The sequence below is a fragment of the Ictalurus punctatus genome, chromosome 6 (genome assembly GCF_001660625.3).
Source record: "Ictalurus punctatus breed USDA103 chromosome 6, Coco_2.0, whole genome shotgun sequence".
NCBI lineage: Eukaryota > Metazoa > Chordata > Actinopteri > Siluriformes > Ictaluridae > Ictalurus > Ictalurus punctatus.
Window position 1 is genome coordinate 8,761,610 of NC_030421.2, and position 23,376 is coordinate 8,784,985.

A 23,376-nucleotide genomic window follows, 5' to 3' on the forward strand; every position below is an offset into this window, starting at 1 on the left:
AGGCAGGAAGGGGCAACAGAGAGAGCTTGTAGACCTCCCACTCGCTTGAGAGATGTCAGGGCCAGTAAAAGAGCTACCTTTAGAGTCAGAAGCTTCTCAGAGGCTCAAATGGGGCCCCTGACAGACCTTCCCAGACCACAGCAAGGTCCCAGGAAGGTATGCATTGCCTGCAGATGGGCCTCAGCCGTCTAACACTACGCATGAACCTAGAAGTTAGAGGATGTTGCCCCACAGAGGCTCCATCAACAGGGGCATGGCTGGCCAAAACGGCGGCCACGTAACCCTGATTGTAGAAGGAGCCACCCTGCTGAGAACGTTCTTGTAAGAACTCCAGGACTGTAGCTCTTGCGCAGTTCACTGGGTCTAGCTAACATTCCTCACACCACAAGACAAAAAGCCACCACTTGAACACATACAATTTCCTTGTGGATGGTACTCTAGCGTTTAACATGGTCTTTACCACCTCAGTTGTGTGACCAGAATCTATGAGCTGGAGCCCCTCAGGGGCCAGACCCACAGTTTCCGAAGTTCTGGCTGAGGGTGATAAATCAGCCCTCCGGCTTGAGACAGAAGATCCACTCTAGGGGCTCAAACGGGGCACCGACAGCATACAGATGTGACCTCGGCCACATGCCTTGAGCATAGCTAAATAGCCATGCCGTTCATTCCCACAATGGCCGAATAATCCAACATCGTGGGGTTATGAATATGGCATATGCGTGGTTTTCCCCCAGAAGCCTGAGATTTTGTCATGCAGTGTGAGGGATTTACTTTCACTGGGGAGAAAAAGGCTCATCCAGCCTTAGTAATCACTTCAAGCAGCTCTTTATATGCTGCTCTCAGTTTTTAACACATCCTTCTAACTCCTCGTAGTCAGAGAGGAATTATTACCTTTTGGCTTTCCATAGCGGAAAAAGGAGTCGCGACGCGAGCTCCAAAATCCAGCGGAGAGCCGAACCCGGAAGACAGAGCAAGAGATAGAGCAGCACTCGTCTCCGGCTCCTCTACTGGATCTATGAGAGATCCCCCAAACCTGACAGATCTGCGAGGCTCTGAAACCTGACTCGCTTCGGCTTCCGTTTTTTTTTTCTTAAAGAGTGTGAGTCATGAACCGAGCTGCTTAATGTAGGCGTTACCATGCGCAGCCTCTCGAGGCTGCCAGCATACTACACCGCTAACACTTCACCCAGAAAGTGTGCACTTTTCCCCGTGATGAAACGGGAGCAAGCCGTAACACATTTCCTGAACTCTTTCTCGCTCATCACTTACCTCTCTCTTCCTCTAAATAAAGGGATAGAAAAGTTGAGATTTTGAGAAAATATTGAGTAGAAATGAAGCGTTTTTGTCACACAAACATGCAGTTTTGCTGAAGATAATAAGGCTGGTGGTGTGGTTCACAGGTGCCATATATATATATATATATATATATATATCATGCGACGCGCTTAATTGCCACGTCACCTGTTCATGGCAGGCCTCCCCTTTCTTCCAGAAGTGCATGACAAAATATCAGGCTTCTGTCAAAACCATGCATAAGCTGTATTTATGTCAATAAATACAAATTTATTTTGTATATATACAATATATATATATATATAATGTCGGATTATTCGGCCATTGTGGGGAATGAACGGGCATGGCTATTTAGCTATGCTGAAGGTGGTGGAGGCACTTGCGAGCTACCTCTCTCCATCGACGGCAGGTAATTTAGGGGGGCCGGCTTTGCCTTCCAAGCCACTGTGTAAGTCCACCGCGGCATTGGTGGGCAAGGCCTATGCAGTAGTAGTCTTGCTTGTGGGTTACTGCAGACAATTACAGTGTTGCAGGCCTACCAAGCAGACCTGCTAAGTGAGCTTGACATATGGCGGCATTCAGCCAGTTACTTCATTGTTGTGTCAAGTTCACCCGGGCATCCATGAGTGGAGCCCGGGCCAGCGCTCGTGTGAGAGAGGCACAGGAGGCAAGTATGGCAGCCTCCCAACCCCTGCAGACAGCCAGGGGAACCGGGCGACCACAGTTGCTGCCTGCTACCAGGCCTGACCTGAGAATGGTCATAAAGGCCAAGCAGGCTCTGCTCCCACAAGCTCTAGCGAGAGTTTGCAAAGACAGTCTACATCTGCTGCTAGTAGCACCTTATTGGCCAGCTCGAATATGGTTCTCAGAGATAATATCCCTGCTAGATGGCACTCCTTGGGAGCTTCCCATCTGCAGGGATCTACTGTCTCAAGCTAGAGGGCTGATTTATCACCCTCAGCCGGAACTATGGAAACTGTGGGTCTGGCCCCTGAGGGGCACCAGCTCATAGATTCTGGTCTCACAACTGAGGTTGTAGAGACAATGTTGAACCCTAGAGCACCATCAACGAGGAAATTGTATGCGCTCAAGTGGTGCCTTTTTGTCTTGTGATGTGAGGAATGCCAGCTAGACCCAGTGAACTGCGCAATAGTTACAGTCCTGGAGTTCTTAAAAGAATGTTTTTCAGTGGGGTGGGCTCTTTCTACAATCAGGGTTTACGTGGCCACCATTTCGGCCAGCCCCGCCCCTGTTGATGGAGCCTCTGTGGGGCAACATCCTCTAACTTCGAGGTTCGTGCATCTTGTCAGGTGGCTGAGCCCCATCTGCAGGCTGCGCATACCTTCCTGGGACCTTTCTGTGGTCCTGGAAGGTCTGTCAGGTGCCCCATTTGAGCCCTTAGAGTCAGCCTGTGAGAAGCTTCTGACTCTAAAGTTAGCTCTTCTGCTGGCCTTGACATCTCTCAAGCAAGTAGGAGATCTACAAGCTCTCTCTGTTGCCCCTTCCTGCCTTGGCTTTACCCCTGGATTAGCCAAGGCATTCCTGTATCCTAGGCTGGATTATATTCCTAAAGTGCCTACATCTACTGCCCAGCCTGTGGTGTTGCAGGCTTTCTGCCATCCTCTGTTCTCACACCGATAATCGTTATCGGCCGATACACATCGGTGCATCTCTAGTTGAAACCAAACGTTTCAAGCACCTTCCACAAGTATTCATGTTCAACCCGATCAAAAGCCTTTTCCTGATCTAGGAAAATAAGACCAGTCTTTAAGCCCAATAGCCTGGAGACATCCAAAATGTCATGAATTAAGTATACATTATCAAATATAGACCTGCCAGGCACACAGTACATCTGGTCATGGTAAATGATTTGCTCCATTACCTTCGTCAGTCTTGAGACTAATGCTTTTGAGAGCAGCTTGTAGTCAGTGCACAACTGGGCACCAGTGCAAAACCGGGCACCAGTTCTTCAAGTGCATCAGGTCTCCCTTTTTTAGCAGGAGGGTCAGGACGGCACTCCTGCTGCTCAGTGGGAGCTCACCTCCCTTCACACTGTCAAGCAGATCTTCGAGCGCATCCTGTCCTACTACTGCCCAGAAGGCTTTGTTGAACTCTACAGGGAGACCATGTATACCTGGCTCCCGTCTGTTCTCCATCCCCTGGAGAGCCTCATAGAGCTCTCCTAGCGTTAGCTCTCTGTCCATTTCTCCGGCCGCATGCTCTGAGGGTTTTGGCAGGTTCTTAAGGAAGCTCTCCTCTACCATATGTGCTGCTTGCGAATTTCAGTGGGCTCTCATAGAAGATCCCCTGATTCATTTCACACAGCATGTATGAATCTTTTCTGTCTATTCTTTTGCTCTAGACAAAAAAAGAACTTAGAAGGAGCATCCATCTCATTCATGCTATTAACGCATGAGTGGACCAGCGTCCCCTGTGCTGTAATGCCCAACAGGTAATTTATTATGGCTTTTTTACTTTTGAGGGCTTCAAACTGCCCTTAATCTCCTGTGGTCTCCAAACACTGGAGTTCCACTATTCCAATCGCCAGGGGTTTCAGAGATCTGACAATGTCTTTTGAAACATTAAGACTGTTGACAAAATGCTTTAATTTGTGCCTTAGCTACATCCCAGCACTGTTGTACAGATATAAAAACCACCTTCTCTGATTTAAAACCATTCCAGAAATAAATAAAACATTGTCTAAAATTAGTATCCTCTAAAAGTGCAGTGTTAAAATGCCAGTAAGCACTCTTTTGTTTTACTTTTTTTTTTTTGCTGATGATACACTGCACCATGCTGTGATCAGAGAGGCCTACTGGAACAATACAACATTTTGTAAAAAACATCAGTTGATGTTTAAAACCATAAAACCTTGCCAGTGAGAGTGTGTTATCTATAGAGTGGGCCCACGTGTACTGTCTCTGTTTTTTATTTAAAGTTATCCATATATCTCTTAATTTGTGTGCCTCCATCATCTCCCACAGGCGCTTACGGGATTCCACATGAGGTTCTGCATGATTCCTGTCTAGGTTGTCTGTTGTGCAGTTAAAATCCCCACCCAATATTAAAATATCGGCAGTGTTGCAGTCAGCAATTACATTGCTTAGCTTATCTAAGAAACCCATTCTTTCCGCTGCACCACTGGAGGGAGCATACACACAAATAAAAACAAAACTCTCATTCTCATAAAAAGCTTTTACTCCCTTTTAAAACCTCTTCTACCGTGTAAGAACTAGGAATAAAATTGCGAGCAAACAGTAAAGCAACCCCACTACTAATTGATGTATGTTGACTTAAAATTGCCAGTCCATCCCACTCCTTCATCCAATTAGCCGCATTGTTGACATCACTATGCGTTTCTTGCAACATAACTACATCACTACACTTCTGCTTTACTAGTTCATACAACCTTTCATTTTTTCTTGCCCCGTTAATGTTCAAACTCACAACATGAATCCCAGTCATTAGAACAAAGTATAGATAAAACAAGCAGATGATAAAACCCATTCTAACATAAAACACACAAAACAGTCTACTGATCATCATCGACATTTATTTGTTTACTTTAGTTACCAATTTCTTCAGTCAAAAGATTTGCCAAGTTGCAAATAAGAACACTGTCAGCAGAAGCAGGTAACATATTCATGTTCAGTGCACTGTATTTAACAGTTCATTATATCAACACTCACTCTCTCCGTCTCTCAAGCTTTAAATGCTGCTTAGTCCCACACGTAGAATGATCATACTACTTCACATCAAAACGTCACATTCACAGTATGAAAATGATATCGATTAGTCTTGTTGCCAACGGTTTAAACATTAATGGCTGTGTGTTGAGTTATTTTGAGGGGACAGCAAATTTACACCGTTATACAAGCTGTACACTCACTACTTTACATTGTAGCAAAGTGTCATTTCTTCAGTGTTGTCACATGAAAAGATATAATCAAATATTTACTAAAATATGAGGGGTGTACTCACTTTTGTGAGATAGTGTATATACATGTATAGTCTTAATATCCATAAGGGAGAGTTGTAAAATCGGGTAATAAACACACTTCTCATACACAACCCTGAACCTTTTCAACTGTGATTTGTTTCTCAAATGAAACCCCTTTTTCTCTCTCACGATTTGGTTATGCGTGGTTACGAGTTGACTGGTTTGATCCGGATTTTTCACTCGCTCGTCCACCAGATCTGTCAGTGATTTCATATTGACAATTTCAGAATTGGTGCAATTTAAAGTAACGCCTTTAGCTTTCATAGTTGTTTTTCCTTTTACGGTTTTGTAACCGTAGCTTTTAGGACCTGCGCTTACGAATTCTACGATTTGATTGCCATCATCTAATTCGCTGGTAAGACCACCCAAGTAATCACTTAAGGGCGGCATCCAGTCACCTTCCTTACTTTTAAAAATGATACTGTCGGTGTCTGTGTACAAACAACGCTGATCCAATCGATCCATCAAATTGTACAGCTCAAGTCTAGCGTATGCTGTAGTGAAAATGCCAATGAATACATTAGCTTTCATTTTCATTTCATTTTCATTAGCTTTCATTTAATCAGTCTCTCATCTGCATACTGCCACTGCACCAACGCCACCTTCTCATTCAAAAAAGAGAATTGACTCACATTATAAATATCGGAGGACATGAACTGTAAAAACTTGGCAGGATCATGAATTAAGGTCGTGTTTGATCTGTCTGGTCTTTGACACATCTTACCCAACAACAAATGTTGCGTGATTTTAGCCACGGATCTTTTGGCAGGATTAATGTGATACATTTCAGATCCAACGTGATCCCTTCGTGCTCCTTATACTTGCAAATGAACTCACATTTAGAGGATTTATCAATGACCCCGGATGGATAACCTGAACTTTCCTGTTTGGTCTTGAGGAACATTTTAATATATTTCGTAAAAAGCTCATCAGACCTTTTAGGAAAGTGCCACACTTCAAACACTTTTAGAATTTTGTAACCTTTTTTGACAGCTTTCTCTATTTCAACAGAAGCCCATCTTCTGGTAAGAGCTCTCTCTTGATCTGTATGATCGCATTGTTTTAGCTGATGCTCGCCACACGTTCTACATAGAGGAAAGAGGAGTAGACTTTTTACACTAAACGGGAGAACAGGTGCCCACAGACCCCTAGGCGGTAATACTTTTGCTCTGACGATACCAAATTGATATTTCAGTGGTTTAAAGTCAGGATAAATTATGATAAGGTGATCGATCGGTATGTCTTTGTCTTATTTACAAATGGGTAAAGAGAGGTAAAATCGAAATAATCGATTCTCTCACTGGGCTGAGCTACATAATGCAAATGTAACACATTTGTTCGACCGCCGTATAGAGCATCTCACGGGTATAATTGCTCAGGAAAGTCAAAGTCTTTTCAAAAGTCTTTGAAAGTTTAGCACGCGGTTGTCGTTTTCTTCATTTCATTCCACTCGTGTTACCACATCAGAGTGACTTGCAAATTGAGAGTGTCTTGCAAATTCTTAATTCTCTCCATCAATTTTTGACAGAGATCTCCGAAGGTAGCTTTGGATGAGCTAAGAGGATGCGGGGTCATTGAGGGAAAACACTTTTCATACCCGTGATAAAAGCATACAAGAAACTCAAAAACCTTATGGTTTTCCCCATCTTCACAGTACCCATCTATGTAATAGTTAACAAACCTGACGGTCTAAGTTGCTGAGTGATTTCTGGAGTTGAACCAGTATTGTGATCGGGACATAATGCTATATTTTCGAGTTGATTCACTGCATCTATTAAACAAGGATTTATCTGCATAGATTGTCTTTGTTTGTTTAGGTTATTTTGTAACTCTAACAGACATTGATTTAATTCGAAAAATATGTCGTGCGACATCACCGGCGTACTTGATACTGTCTGACTGGAATTTCAGCTGGGATTTTCATCTTGGGTATTGCTCTGGTCTGGTGATCTTAAATTTTCATTAAACTGATTGATGGCATCGATTAGATCAGGGTTTATTTGTACTAAATGACCGTGTTCCTTTAGGTTATTTTGTAACTCTAGCAGACATGGATTTAATTCAGAAAATATATCGTATGGCGTCACCGGTGTGTTTGATACATTGTAATTTGGACTCTGATTAGGTCTCTCACTAGCAACCTGTTGTGTCGGAATTAAACTTTCATTCAGCCGGTTGATCGCTTCAGTTAAACATGGGTTCAGGGTTGTGATCACTATGTATTTGACCATTTGAAGAACTCTGGTTTCCATCATAATAGAAACCATGGGGTAATGGAGTATGTTCGGTTCTCATTTTTTGTATCCGAACTGCATTTCAGTCGTTTCTGCGCCATATTTATCATACAATATTCTAATCAACTTTATGTTCACTGTGAGGCAACTATTCAAATTTTCAAGTGCGTTGTACTGTAAAGGGACAAATTCCGTACCTCGACCAGATTCAAATGTATTATAAAGCTGTCCAAAGTTTTCCAATAAAGCAGTCTTTGCTTGGAAGAATTCACGCCACACTGTGCAGATCTCCTGTAATTCGAGGTCGGGTTGAATGTCGGCTTCCGAGTTGAATTCCTCTTGCATCAAAATTTTTGACATCACTTGTATTTATAAGTCACAGAACATGTGAAAGAGGTTTTTGTTTGTTTGGTTTTCATGATAGGGTGCCCCTGGAGCAGAGAGGGTTAAGGGTCTTGCAGTGCTGGGGCTTGAACCCCACCCTTCCAATCAGTAACCCAGAGCCTTAACCGGTATGCCACCACTGCCCCAAAGCAAATGAAAAGATACTAGAATCAGATGTGCTTCGTTCGGTCTTGTTCTGTAATATAAGTGTATTGAAGAATATATTTTAGATATAGCATCGTACCAGATTACATAATGACCAGATAAGTATGATGATTGTTGTACTCAGAAAGATTAGTTTTATGTTTATATCAATATCAATATCAAATGGATAGTTACATAAACATTCTGTTTCAATTTATAATTGAATTAATAATGAACTATTTTAATTGTTTAAAATACATCTTCTTACCTGCTGAGAAATCCAAAAAACATGGAAGTTTTGAAGGATAGAGTCTGGAAATTCTTTTGACACTTTGCCAATTGTCCAACTAACGGAGTGCTCGCTTTTATACACAGGGTCGTGTGTGTGTGTGTGTGTGTGTGTGTGTGTGTGTGTGTGTGTGTGTGTGTGTGTGTGTGTGTGTGTGTGTATGCACCAGAACCAAATTTAAAGTTTACTACTGATATGTATCTTTAACTTCATCTGTCCAGGTAATGATGTTGGTGATGACCTTTTGACCTAGGCTTGTCAAAATCAATGATTAATCTATAGCTAAGGACATAAAACAATAATTATCTTTAATTTCATCTGTCCAGATAATGACATGGGTGATGACCTATTGACCTAGGCCTAACTCAGGAATGGTTCCCAAGCTACGTGAAAGGAAAGAACTTGTGTCTATGCGTATATGTGTGTGTGGAAATGCAACTTTGACCTAGGCCTAATTCATGAGTGTTTCACAATCTGTGTGTGTCAGTAGCACAGATCCCAATATTGAATCTTTTCATGCTCTAAATTTTGTTCTAATCTTCCCAAAAAAGAGTGAGCTTTTTTTTTGGTGCATTAGGACAAGCATCAGCCATGTTATAAGCTCACACATGATGTTCGAAATACAGAGTATTTTAAACCTAGAGGGTGGGTGAGTCCTGCTTCTTCTTCTTCTATAAACTTATGGTGTTTATATCGACACCTACCGGATGGAGCAAATTTAATTTCTTTTGTTCTGATTGGTCAGGGTGTGTGTGTGTGTGTCATATTTTTGGTTGGAAGTGTATGGAAATTCCTTATTTATTATTTCATCATCCTTATGTATGTGTGTGTGTGCGTGTGTGTGTGCATGTGTGTGTGTGTGTGTGTGTGTGTTTGTGTTTGTCTGTGTATGTGTTTGTATGTGTGGAATGGAATGCACCAGAAAACTGTCATTAACCTTTTTCCTAGGCCTGTCAAAATCCCTGATTAATCTACAGAAAAGAATGTGCAACAATAGATATCTTTAACTACATCTGTCCAGATAATGATGTTGGTGATGACCTTTTAACCTAGGCCTGTCAAAATAAATATGATTGATGATAATGATCTTGACCTTTGACCTAGACCTGTCAAAATCAATGATTAATCTATTGAAAAGAATGTGCAACAATAGATATCTTTAACTACATCTGTCCAGATAATGACATTGGTGATGACCTTTTGGCCTAGACCTGTCAAAATAAATATGATTGATGATAATGATCTTGACCTTTGACCTAGACCTGTCAAAATAAGGTTTTACAAAATATACATATATATAAAGTACATCTCTCTCTCTAAGTAACTGGAGAAACTTTTCCGCCTTCAGTAAATCATTGTGTAACGCACCCAGTCTCCCTTTCTGGATCACACAATCTGCATGTGGGTAGGTGACCGAAAAGCCCACACATCCAATTTCTGGGAATATTTTTTGTATATTACAGGTCACGAAGTTTTAAGTAATTTACACAATGGGCAATCAGGCAGATGTCCGAAATATTTACAATGGCAAATTCTTGATTGCTCCACAATTTTTTAAAACACTTTTTTTATTTTATTTAAACATTCACAGCAGTTATTGATACTGTCATATCACAGAAAACCAGCAACTCCATTTCTATCACACGATGTACTTAATTGCCACATCACCTGATCACGGCAAGCCTATAAATAGGCATGATTTTACACAAGCTTCAGATGCCGATTGCGCGCAAGGGCGCTCTCATAGTGTTATGCTAAACGCAACGAGGAGTTCCCTTTGAAAGGGAGCACTGTTCTTTCTACTCCAGGAACACCCATTTATTGATTTCACTATACTGCCAGCCAAAGGTTAACCACAGTATTGCAACAAAATGGCTCCCACATACTGGCCCCTTAATTGCTTATGGCATACTGGAATAACAATTACAAATTCATACAACTTGGAGCCATACAAATGTATATAGGAGACAGTAAATTCAAACACCAAACAAAATACTGTATGCCCTATTTTAGTCTGTTGCTTCTAATAGAAAGCAAAGCTTGTTAATAGGATGTTCCAACATGTTACTTTTAGTCTGAACTTTTATTACATGTACTAAACCTTTGTTGTCTGGATAAGTCTCCACAATTCTTCCAAGTAGCCATGTGCTTCCATAGAATCGGCAATAATATGGTAGAAAAGCTTTCACGTTCTTTGTTCTGCTTTTGTCATTTTTGCAACAAGTGTAGGTATTCTTGTACCCATCTTTTCCAGAAGAGATTGGAAATATATTCCACTTATTTCCATCTCCTTTTGTCTTAAAGATCTTTCGAACAAGCCAGATGGTAATGCAGGATTTCCTCTCATAAGCAAGATGTGATTTGGAGTGAGGGCTTCCAGTTCATCAGGGTCATTGGATAGTTTAGAAATAGGTCGATCATCCAAAATAGCTTCTGCTTTGCACAAGACAGTTTGCAGTACTTTGTCATCCAATATTTTTGTCGATGGACTGCACAAAGAATGTCTCATCATTCGAATGATATGCTCCCATACTCCTCCATAACAACAGCTTGTAGGAGGATTAAAGCTCCACTGAACTTTCTTCTACAGTAAGGCCCTTTTGAATCTTTTTGTTTAATCCAGTCAGAGCTGCCTTTAACTCCCACTCAACAATGAAATTCGTTCTGTTGTCTCATGTGGTCTGGTACCTGTCCATGACAACAGACAAAGCACTGATACATGAGTCCATATATAGTGAGTACACCATTTACAAATGTACTGCTCTACTTGTCATACAAGTGTAAAATCACTCCATAGGGTTTCACTTAACTCCATCCTCTGAAACGATCAATGCCAATCTCAACCTCAGACAGATCCCACCCGGTCAAACCTTGCATGCCCAAAGATGCTTTAAATTCCTGTAATTTTGCATCTACAGCAATGTTGATAATTTGCTCCAAAGATATCTCATTTGTTTTATGGCTTCTGCAGTTTCAAGTACCAGGCAAGTGCAACCTTTAGACATTTCCATTGTGAGACATAGTGTATAAGTTAACTTGTGGTGTTCTGTCCATTCTGCAAGACCATGGCATTTACCTTTAACTTCCTTTTAACCTCTGAGTCATCATCATCAGTCAAAATCAGTTCACTTGTGGGAAACCGTGTGTCGCTCAGCTTCCAGAGAAAGCTGGGTCCATCAACCCACTGCTTATTGTTTAGAAAATTTTCCACCTTCAATCCAGGAGATGTGTTGTCTGCTTGATTTTCTTTATTAGGAACATTGTACATGGTTGATTTTTCACAGAAATCTTGAATTGAAAGGTGTCGGCTTCTACACTCCATTGAAGAGCTAAAACTCTTTCAATGGGCAATTTGTCTTGATAGAGATTAAGTTGATCGAGATTAAGTTCCTTAGCTCTGTGATCCTCAGAAATTGACTGCAACACTTTGTGGCTGTTGCTGATCCATACTGTCAAATGGAAACCTCCTTTCTGACAAAGAGCAGTGAGATTTTTACTCATAGAGATGGCTACTTCCTCAGAAGAGACGTTCTTCAAATGTCATCCACATAAAAATTGTTGTTGATGGTTTCAATTACTTCTGCTGGAAAGTCTGTTTGGTTGTCCTTCACTGTCTGGTTCAAGACATAGCAAGCATAGCTTGGAGAAGACACGGCTCCAAAAAGATGAACCATTGTCCTGAATGTACTGGGTCCTCTAGTCAATTCTCCATCAGGCCATCACAAAAAATGAAGAAAATCCACATCTTCCTCAGCCACTTTGACGTGGTGGAACATTGCTTCGATGTCAGCTATGAAGGCCACTGGTTCTTGCCTGAAGGGGTTAAAGAAAACACGTGGTGGTCACTTTTAAATTTCTCTTGTTTGTGCTTAATAAATAACTTTAAGCAAAGTTCATGGACTAGACAAAGTTTACTATCCTAAGTTGAACTTTAGTCAAGATAACTGTAACATTTGATTTAAAATCTTTCATTTTTACTTATATCAGTAATAATCAAGTTCATTCTGAATATCTGAACATTTTAAAACGTCATTCTAAATCTGTTGTACAAAGTTAATTAATTTCATAGGTATATTTTTTATACATTTTTAAATATATGTTTAATTTTATTGTGTGTGTGTGTGTGTATATATATATATTTATTTATTATAAATAACTCAATTAATGGATCTTGTATGGTAGCACTACTTGTATTGTTCTCTGCTTGATATATCGCTTTGCTTGTATTTTCTCATTTGTAAGTCGCTTGGTATAAAAGCGTCTGCTAAATTAATAAATGTAATGTAAATGTAAATGTTATTTCATTATAAAAATACTCAAGTATCTTGTCTACTGATTTAATAACTATGTTTCTATTTATTGAGTACTTGCCCCAGGGTTTTAAGTTAAAAGAAAAGGTGAATGGGCTACAACAGCAGAAGACCACACCGGGTTCCAAGAACAGGAATCTAATAATTAATCTAATAATAGTCATCTATGAAAAAATATCTATGTATACTAAATTATAATAATGTAACTAAGACAGTGTAACATTCAGGTGACATTTTACTAAAGAAGAAATTTGTAAGTGTGTTGCATTAATCTCTAAGGTAATGTTTTTAATATAATCAATGGCTAATGTAATTTTAATTAATGTAAAATGTAATGTAATGTAAAATACTAGTTTCGAATAATGTTATGTTCGATAATGTTATGAATTTTCATTTTATATTTAAGTTTGTATAAAACATTTATTAACAAAATGCATCTCATCTTTTTTGAAACACTGCAATGCTACTAATGTATAGATCTATAAAATTAATTAACTTTGTACAACAGATTTAGAATGATGTTTTTAAATGTTCAGATATTCAGAATGAACTTGATTATTACTGAGATAAGTAAAAATGAAAGATTTTAAATGAAATGTTACATTATCTGTGACTAAAGTTCAACTTAGGATAGTAAACTTTGTCTAGTCCATGAACTTTGCTTAAAGTTATTTATTAAGCACAAACAAGAGAAATTTAAAAGTGACCACCACATGGTTTCTTTAACCCCTTCTAAAGACACTCCTACTTTTGGAATGTGTAATAAAATATAAATAATGGTTGTTTTGAACCCTTTTGACAACATAGACAATTCTAGTGAAAGTTGTGCATTTGTCTGAGAATGAATCTAAGTATTACTGCAGCAGAGTAACAGATGATAAGAAGATGAGTTTTTTCTTTCTGTCTAAAACATTTATGAGAAAACAAAGACTCCTTGAATAAAAACACACTGTTTTCGTCTGCTATTCTGTAAGATGTTGTTTCTAAAACACAATAAACAAACCTTTAAAAACCTTTTGCTGCGACTAAAAAAGGTTGTAGTTGTATCTTATAAATTTCGAAACACACTGGAGTCACCATAATGTATATCATACCATTTATTTAAAAATAAAAAAAATCTTTTCCACTTTACGTAATTGGGTATGCATAAAATGTGAAAATTAAATATTAGAAATATACAAATAAGTTAAATGAAACAGAAATGTATATAGCAGAACAACCTTCTACAAATATGTAAATGTACACATATAAATGGTAAAAAGCCTCATGCGACAGCGGCTCTACTCTGAGTTCCTCTCGGATAGCCGAGATTCTTATCCTATCTCTAAGGGAGAGGCCAGCCAACTTACGCCACTGGCCAGAGCGGTGGACGTAAGTACAGAGAGCCCTTACTGGACACAGCAGGTGCATTCTCTCTTGTTCCAGTATGGGGAACGGAGGAGGGCAGAAAGCCTGCAACACCACAGGCTGGGCAGTCGATGTAGGCACCTTAGGAATATAATCCGGCATAGGATACAGGAAGGCCTTGGCGAATCCAAAGTAAAGGCAGGAAGGGGCAACAGAGAGAGCTTGTAGATCTCCTACTCGCTTGAGAGATGTCAGGGCCAGCAGAAGAGCTACCCTTAGAGTCAGAAGCTTCTCAGAGGCTGACTCTAAGGGCTCAAATGGGGTCCCTGACGGACCTTCCAGGACCACAGAAAGGCCCCAGGAAGGTAGGCGAGGCCTGCAGACCGGCCTCAGCCACCTGACACCATGCATGAACTTCGAAGTTAGAGGATGTTGTCCCAGAGAGGCTCCATCAACAGGGGCATGACTGGCCGAAATGGTGGCCACATAAACCCTGATTGTAGAAAGAGCCCACCCCGCTGAAAAACATTCTTGTAAGAACTCCAGGACTGTAACTTTTGTGCAGTTCACTGGGTCTAGCTGACGTTCCTCACACCACAAGACAAAAAGCTGCCACTTGAGTGCATACAATTTCCTTGTGGATGGTGCTCTAGCATTTAACATGGTCTCTAAAACCTCAGTTGTGAGACCAGAATCTATGAGCTGGTGCCCCTCAGGGGCCAGATGCACAGTTTCCATAGTTTGGCCAAGGGTGATAAACCAGCCCTCCGGCTTGAGATAGTAGATCCATTCTAAGGGCTTAAATGGGGCACCTGACAGACCTTGCCAGGAAAGTATGGGCGGCCTGCAGATGGGCCTCAGCTGCCAGACACCACGCATAAACCTCAAAGTTAGAGGATGTTGCCCCACAGAGGCTCCATCAAGAGGGGGGCATGGACATAATCCTCCCTGGTGGTCAATATATGAGACCACCGGTGTGTTGTCTGTAAACACATGGTGACCTCTCAATTGAGGAAGAAGGAATTTCAGTTTTAGAAATATGGCCCACATTTCTAGGCAATTTATATGCTGCTCCAGATGAGGGCCGCACCAGAGACCATGAGCTGGACAGCTGTCTAAGACCACGCTGCAGCCCGTGAGGGAGGTGTCTGTCATTACCATCTTGCGCTAAGGAGACACCCCTAGAGTGTGACCCAAGGCTAGAAACTGGGGACACTCAAATTCTCAGAGCACGTAGGCATCGCCATGTGACACTGATTATTCTCAGAGGTTTTGTCCTTGGACGGAACCCCCAACTTCTCAGCCACCACTGAACGGTCTCTTGTGCAATAGGCCCATAAGCGCCTATAGTCTCCCAAGATCCAGCTTTATCTTGATCAGTGTTCATAGGATTGACCCTACGCATGTTGGGGATAGAAATGCCCTCATCGTAGTAGAATCCTTATAACCCCTAGAAAAGTTGTCCACTGCACTGGGGAAAGTATACTTTTCTGAGGTTCAACCTGAGCCCCAAGCTCTTCATGTGGGCGAAAACAACATCTCGATGTTGAACCGCCAGTTCCCTGCATCGTGCTAGAATTAACCAGTCATCTAAGTAGCTTAGTACACGGATGCCCTGGAGTCACAATGGAGCCAGAGTGACATCCATGCACTTTGTGAAGGTACGAGGGGATAAAGCTAGCGAAATTTGGAAATATGCACCTTTTAGATCTATAGTCACAAACCAGTCCTCAAACTGAATCGGTAGAACGATAAGTTTGGGGGTCAGCATCTTGAACTTGCATGTCCAAAGAGTACAGTTCAGATGACGCAGATCTAAAATTGGCCGCATACTCCTATTTTTTGCGGACCAGGAAATAACGGCTGTAAAAACTTCCCTCCCTCAGGGAACGGGGTACATGTTCTATGGCCCCTTTTTCCAAGAGGGATCTTACTTCCTGCGCTAACATCGGGCTCTGGTCTGTGCTGACTACTGTGGTGAGCACACCTGTGAACCGGGGGGGTCGAGCTATAAACTGGACCTGGTAACCCTTTTCTATGGTAGACAGAACCCATGGAGACACATTTGGCAGTAGTTTCCACGCTGCCAGATGGTCTTTTAGTGACATTAACTATTCCACATTCTATTGGAGGGAAAGCATCAGATTTTCATTGCCCTGTGACAGCTTGCTGACCACAGAATACTGAAAACTTGGGACAGCCTTGGCTAGGGGAGGCCGTACACTAGCACTGGGGGCTAACTGCCCTAACAACATCCTGTCCCCTGATATGTCCCTCCATGGCCCCTCAGGACTGCTCTTCTTTTCCTGCTTGGCCTTTATGATCATTCTCAGATCAGGCCTAGTAGCAGGTCGTGACTGCAGCCGCCTGGCTCCACTAGCTGTCTGCGTGGGTTGGCTCGCTGCCATACTCGCCTTCTGGGTCTCCCTCATACTAGTGCTGGCCTGGGCTTCACTCGTGGATGCCCGGGTGAACTTGAGACAACAGGGAAGGAACTGGCTGAATGCTGTCATATGTCGAGCTCACCCAGTCATTGTCATTGTCTGCATGTCATTGTCTGCAGTGACCCACAAGCAAGACTACTACCGCATAGGCCTTGCCCACCAATGCCACGGTGGCCTTACATGGTGGCTTGGATGGCAAAGCTTCCCCACCCAATTACCTGCCGTTGATTGAGAGAGGTAGCTCGCAAGCGCCTCCTCCACCTTCAGCATAGCTAAATAGCCATGCCGTTCATTCCCCACAATGGTCGAATAATCCACCATCATGGGGTTATAAATACGGCTTATACATGGTTTTCCCCCAGACGCCTGATATTTTATCATGCACTTCTGGAAGAAAGGGGAGTTTCTGCAGTGTGAGGGATTTACTTTCACTGGGGAGAAAAAGGCTCATCCAGCCTTAGTAGTCAATTCAAGCAGCTCTTTTTAAGCTGCTCTCAGTTTTTAACACATAACTAGTTTTTAGTTACATTTCCAGCTTAGAAACTTATCAACAAACAGCAAACCATATGTCATTGTAATAATCAATTCCTTGGCTAACAGTCACATTAGTAAAAAGCACAGTCACTTGCATTACTCTAGATGTGTATTGTGTGGTGTAGAGAGAGATTTGTGCATCATCACAGGGAATGGTGGCTATGGTTGGAGTTATATTTGGGGCTGTGCTAGGGCTGCATGAGAAGGGGTCTAAATTAGAGATGCACCAATGTATCGGCCAATAATCAGTATCATCCGATAAAGACAAATTTTCACGCTATGGGCCATCAGCCGATAGTTTAAAAACATCCGATGATCAGGGCCAATTATATCCTGTCAATAAAAAGAGGGCGGGAAAATCATCGATTTTGTACTGTGTGTAAAGATGATGTCTCTTGTGTGGAATGATGACAAAACTGCAGTTTGTAATCTCTGTAAGCTCTGCACTACTAAAATTTTACACCGGATGCTGCAGCAGTGAAATGGGAGTTTCGGTGTCCAGACTAATTATTTATTTATTTATTTATTTATTTTGCTGCACTGAATTAAAGGGCCAGTACACCGTTGAATGATTTAAATTAAGATGAGTTAACAAAAGTTATATATATTACACAGAAAAAATATATATATTTGTAGAGTAGTATATTTCATATCCAGTTAATGTTAATATATAAAAAAAAGTTGATATTATATATTACCAGTTTGATGTTCAGTGATAAAGTAGAAATGCTTTTGTTTATGGTGAGTGAATGTGAGACTAACAGGAGGTTTTTTAGAATTCAGTCAATATTAATATGAATTAGCAACATTCAGCAAGTTAAGAAATCTTACTTTAATCTTCAGAAGTTAGTTAACGTGTTAATGTTAATTTGAGTAATGTGTTTTCTGTTTATGAGACCAGTTACTGTGAAACAACTTGTTGAAATGATGAGGAAAAAAAGTTTTTATTTGTATTTTTTCAGAATTGTGGAATTAATTATTATTAATTTAAAAGAAGGCATAAAAGGCAGAACTATCTGTATTGGTTATCGGTATTGGCCGATATCACTCTGAATAATCGGTTATCGTATCGGCTGAGAAATTTTGTATCGGTGCATGACTAGTCTAAATCTACATTTTAAAAATAAAACACATAAAAAGAGACAGTCAGAGCATTGTTAAGTAGAAAGGACCTGAAAATTAGCGGGGGAGTATGCATGTTAAAACGAGAATAATAAACTTTGAACTCTGTTTAAGGTTATTTATTAACCACACACACACAATCAATACATATTTAAAAGTCACCACTTTGTGTTTTCTTTAAGACTATATTTCCTGTTTAAGACCTTGACATAACAAGGTAAGAATATGCACCTCACTGCATCATACTTCACTACACTGCATCACAGTCACATGACCACCTGCAACTGAATCACGTTCTTGTTAAGGAGCACTCGTGTATATAGCCACAGTTTGCATAGCACTCCTTGTCTTACATTCGTCTTCCTTTGCCATTGTCTATGTTGCTGTGTTTAAGGTCTTTGGTTTATGTTTAGTCTTTGCCTTACTGTTTTGCCACATGTTCATAGCTTCTTTTGTGTTTGTCGTCATAGTTCTTAAACTCTAGCTGCACTTGCATCCGTCTTCAAATCGTGACATCGTCTCAGGGAGTTTTTCCTCACCACCGGCATCTCTGGCTTGCTCAGTAGGGACAAATTCATATATTTAATACATAAATTCATGCATAAATTTATATCCTGAATTTATATTTCTGTAAAGCTGCTTTGGGACAATGTCCATTGTTAAAAGTGCAATAAAAATAAAATTTAATTTAATAACACTTTGCCACAATACAGCAACTACTCAGATTTAACAGGTTATGATGTAAGACATGGTAAACGGTTTGCAAGTTGAAGGTGTTCGTAACTAAAATGATAATTATATTTGTTTAATTAACGTCAATAGGTTGCATAATAGTGGTAAGTACAACGAAACTGCTTTAGTAAATACATGTAAATGACTGTGGCTGTAAGTGCAGATTTAAATGTGTAATAATGCTTCTAACATTATATGTAAGGAATAAATGACAACAAGATGTGGTGTTATAGGAAAATAATCCACGACTGGGTGGTACAAATGAGCTGTTACTATAGAAACAAATATATATTAGAATGAGTACATTTAATATAAATCTATCATTTGTTACAGCCAAAACTACTGGGAGTGTCACTTAATAAAAGCAGGCTAAGAACAAGTTCTAAATTTGTTCAAAAGAGCCACTAGTAAGGGAATCTGTATTTATCACCTGTGTAAGCACACCTATTGTACAGTGGATGTTGATAAATCCAAACACTCTAAATTGCTGTGCCTGTGCATGACCATACTCAGTTGCATAAGGAAACACCCCCAAATATAAATAATATATTGCCATCTACAATATCACCTTGCTGAAGTCTGTGAGACAACATAAGAATCCTTGCATGAATTACTCAAAGCTGTGTGATTTTATGGCTACATCCACGGAATTACAATTAGAAAACTTGTAATGGCATGAAAACCCATCATTATTGTTGTACTTTCTGCTGTCATATTTGTAAAGGCAGTGTACTGCAGTGTGAGAGATAGGAATGCATGCTTTTAATGAAAAATCATCTCTAAAAGTAACTGGGAGAGATCAATTAAAATTGTACAAGGCAAATGAAATTGATTATTCTCTCATGACTTTAAACAAACAGTTTCCTATGCTCTTTAAAAACACTTTGCTACCCTGCTCTAACGCCTGTCAATAATGGCCAGTAAGTGGAATGGAAGGGCCACACAGTTCACCTGTGATTACACTTTTCTACAACTAGGGGTTCCTGCATATGCATAGTCAGAACTATGTGTAAATATACACAGTTTCATGCATGAGAAGAACTTGTTAAATCACAATCTCTGTCGAGAATCATGTAGGTATACGTTTTACCCCAAATCTGTCTATACTCGGATGATAAATAAGACCCTGTCAGCATAACGCTCCCAGCTGCAGATCTTAGGGAAGAGGTCAGATACATGAGCAATCCTAACCAACCCCATGAAAGGTACAAAAAGGATTGTGTACCCTGCCCAGATTAATGTCACCCACCCATTAGGATCAATAAAGTATATCTATCTATCTATCTATCTATCTATCTATCTATCTATCTATCTATACACACATTTAAAGTTAGAACATCTGAGGAGGGCTTGAAGGTGGTAAAAGACAATGCTCATCATTGCTAAGTATTTACTGATTAAATAATCTGTAGTTACTGTAAATTCTCTCTGCTCTCAGTGGTCTGAAGATGGTGCTCTTCAGTGCACTGTTCTCTAAACTGTTGCTGCTGCACATCGGGCTGCATCTGACTGCTGGAGACATGGAAGGTAACTCGATAATTGGCTTTGTCAAGCCAACATACGAGAGATGCACCGATTGATTTATCAGCCGATAATCTGTATCAGCCGTTAAAGGCTATTTTTCAGTTTAAAAACATCCGATGATCAGGGCCGATTATATCCTATCAATCAATAGAGGGCGGGAAAACACATCGAATCATCTGGTACCCAGATGAGGATGGGTTCCCGTTTGAGTCTGGTTCCTCTCAAGGTTTCTTCCTCATATCGTCTCAGCAAGTTTTTCCTCACCACCATCACCTCTGGCTTGCTTATACATTAAATTTATACATTTAAAATTTATATCCTGAATTTATAATATATTTCTGTAATAATATATTTCTGTAAAGCTGCTTTGTGACAATATCCATTGTTAAAAGCTCTATACAAATAAAATTTAATTGGACTTGCAATTAGAAATTCAACTAAATTCAGCGGATCATATATCCTATATGGAAATAGTGTGCCACATAACAACGCTCCAATGTATCTTTTTTCCCCATAAGAATACACTGAATGTTTCCTTGATCATGGTTTCTGGTGTCCAGAATCATAGATCACATATGGGAATTGTGTACTTGTGCTTGTGGAAAAGATTGGAATTACGGTTGCTGGAATTACACCATATCAACCACCTGGGACCCCATAACAGCCACCCCATAACAGCCACCTAGCAACACCCTAACAATCAGCTGGGTTAACATAACAACCCAGCAGCATACTAGTATCCAGCTGACTTAGCATAACAACCACCTAACACCCTAACAAACCAATTGAATATGCTAGCAACGTTTTAACATTTTAATGTTTTAACACTTTACCCCAGCCTTTAGCCTTTTTAGCTAAAGGCTAAACTGTTCATCTCAACAAAGTAGCAACACACTAGCAACCAACTGGATTAGCATAGCAATCACCTAGCAACACTTTAGCAACCACCTGGAATATTATAACAGTATTTTAGATTTTAACACCTTTAAATGACTTTCAACACTTACATTTCTACAGATGATAAACTTTGAGACTTTTATAAACTTCACATAATTAACAGTTACGCATGCTAACATTTTAAAATCAGTGACATCAAAACTTTGTAAAATAATGTAACACTTTTAGCATATTTAGTGGGCTCAGTCAAGCCAACATCAAAGTTCATCCATGAAGTTTAGCCTTATAGTTAATCTTGCCTTTCATTTTAAAAGTTTATTACATGGGTTTGATCAGAAATCAGGTTACCACTGGAATATTTTTAAACTTATTGTAGTTTGAAGTGTTTTACTGGTGTTTGTGTTCAACATTAACCCCAGCAAAATCTATATTGTAATATAGAGCATATCATGAAAAGCTTCAGGTGTGAAGCTATTATTACCTTATTATTAATTTATTATTATTACTTAATATTATTATAATATTGTGCCATATTGTCTAAGCCTAGAAAATAGTTTAATGAAGAATGCTAGAACCTTGTTAAGCTCTAACATTCCCATTACAGAACTGAGTAAACAGAGACCACCAGGTATTTCTCTAATGTCACCATGTCCACCAGGTCCATCATGTCCGGTATGTCCACCAGGTCCACTGTTTAATGAAGAATGCTAGAACCTTGTTAAGCTCTAACATTCCCATTACAGAACTGAGTAAACAGAGACCACCAGGTATTTCTCTAATGCCACCATGTCCACCAGGTCCATCATGTCCGGTATGTCCACCAGGTCCACAAGGACCACCAGGTATATCAGGTCGACCAGGTCCAGCAGGACTACCAGGTTTTCCAGGACCATCAGGTCAACCGGGTGCACCAGGTCTGAGAGGACCACCAGGTCTACAAGGACCACTAGGTTATACTTGATATTAAATGGATAAAGATTCAGTTATTATTTGTTTAATATTCTGAAGGGATCCACATGCTAAATCTTAACAACTTAAAACTTACCACAACTGATTCGAAACCAGAAATTAACACTTGCATTAACCCTTATTGATAAATTCTGTGATATTAAAGCAAATTGTCTTTAATTACTACAATGATAATACATCTGTCAGCATACTTAGCTTCTTTAATCCAAGTTAAATAGAGCATGCTTTGACTGTTTACTATAATGATATTTTCAGGGTTACCATGTTTACTCTAAGGCTAGTCGCATCATGTGCTAATTAATTTGAGCTTTCTTCTTCACATACATTTCTAAAGTGGGGTGTTTTTCACATTTAGGTTCCAATTATACATTTAACAAAAACATAACATTTATTTTATGAAATTTGCAAGGTCAAAATGACTGTCTGCAGGAGGAAATCAGGAATCTTAGAACAAGACTGTCCTTGTTGGAGAAAGGTAGGACACGTGAACGTAATTTTTTTTTTTTTTTTTTTTTTTAAAGCTGAAAGTCAAAAATTGAAAGCTAAAATTGTTAGAACATGACACTTTACCAGGATCTTATCATCTTTCATTTCAAGCCACAAGTTTCCAGACATTCATTAATGTTGGGCAGAAATACTATGTGACCGAAGGACATGCAAAGAACTTCGAGGATGGCTTGGGATTGTGCCAGAATTCTGGAGGAACTCTTGCCTTACCCAGGAATGAGGAAGAAAACCAAGTACTGTCTAAACTACTCGCGATTGTGAAATCGGAATATCTGTTTCTAGGAACGGGTGACCGTAAAATGGAAAGTGTCTTCATAGATACAGAGGGGAAAACTTTAAATTTCTTTAAATGGGATAAAGGGGAACCAAACAATTCTGGAGGGGAAGAAGACTGTGTTGTAATGGGCACCGGTGGAGTCTGGATTGACATACCATGTGAAAACCAAAAGCTCATAGTTTGTGAGCTAACTTAGTCACATGCTATTGCAAATACTGTATCTGAAAGACCAAAACCGCATTTAAGAAGTCTAGTTAAAAGGAATTGTAATTGTTATGATAATGCGATAATGCTGTTAATGCTGTGTTTATGACTCAGGGTCTGATTTACTGACCTTTTTTGAAGCAATATTAAAAATCTTTCAATTTT

General features: G+C 39.9%; 1 protein-coding gene across 14 annotated transcripts; it reads left to right on the top strand.

Annotated features, from left to right (window-relative positions):
* The first annotated feature begins 5,939 nt into the window (after nt 1–5,939).
* Nucleotides 5,940–23,376, top strand: LOC108266466 (mannose-binding protein C). Of its 14 annotated transcripts, none has more exons than XM_053680827.1 (8): nt 5,942–6,318; nt 18,284–18,318; nt 18,572–18,663; nt 20,272–20,360; nt 21,859–21,926; nt 22,052–22,168; nt 22,633–22,698; nt 22,821–23,376. In XM_053680827.1, exons 5-8 carry the CDS (start codon nt 21,902–21,904, stop codon nt 23,201–23,203), a joined length of 591 nt encoding a protein of 196 aa, XP_053536802.1. In that variant the 5' UTR covers nt 5,942–6,318; nt 18,284–18,318; nt 18,572–18,663; nt 20,272–20,360; nt 21,859–21,901; the 3' UTR covers nt 23,204–23,376. The 14 variants fall into 14 exon arrangements, with proteins under 14 accessions (XP_053536799.1, XP_053536802.1, XP_053536797.1 ...); XM_053680825.1 differs by having other exon boundaries at nt 6,056–6,318; nt 21,913–21,926; nt 22,052–22,204; XM_053680824.1 differs by lacking the exon at nt 21,859–21,926 and having other exon boundaries at nt 5,940–6,318; nt 22,079–22,168.

Coding starts and splice junctions, on each gene's coding strand:
- LOC108266466 (XM_053680818.1), top strand. CDS start 20,282: ATGGTGCTCTTCAGTGCACTGTTCTCTAAACTGTTGCTGCTGCACATC. Junction 22,205..22,632: donor AGGTCTACAAGGACCACTAG/GTTATACTTGAT, acceptor GAAATTTGCAAG/GTCAAAATGACTGTCTGCAG. Junction 22,699..22,820: donor ACTGTCCTTGTTGGAGAAAG/GTAGGACACGTG, acceptor TTTCATTTCAAG/CCACAAGTTTCCAGACATTC.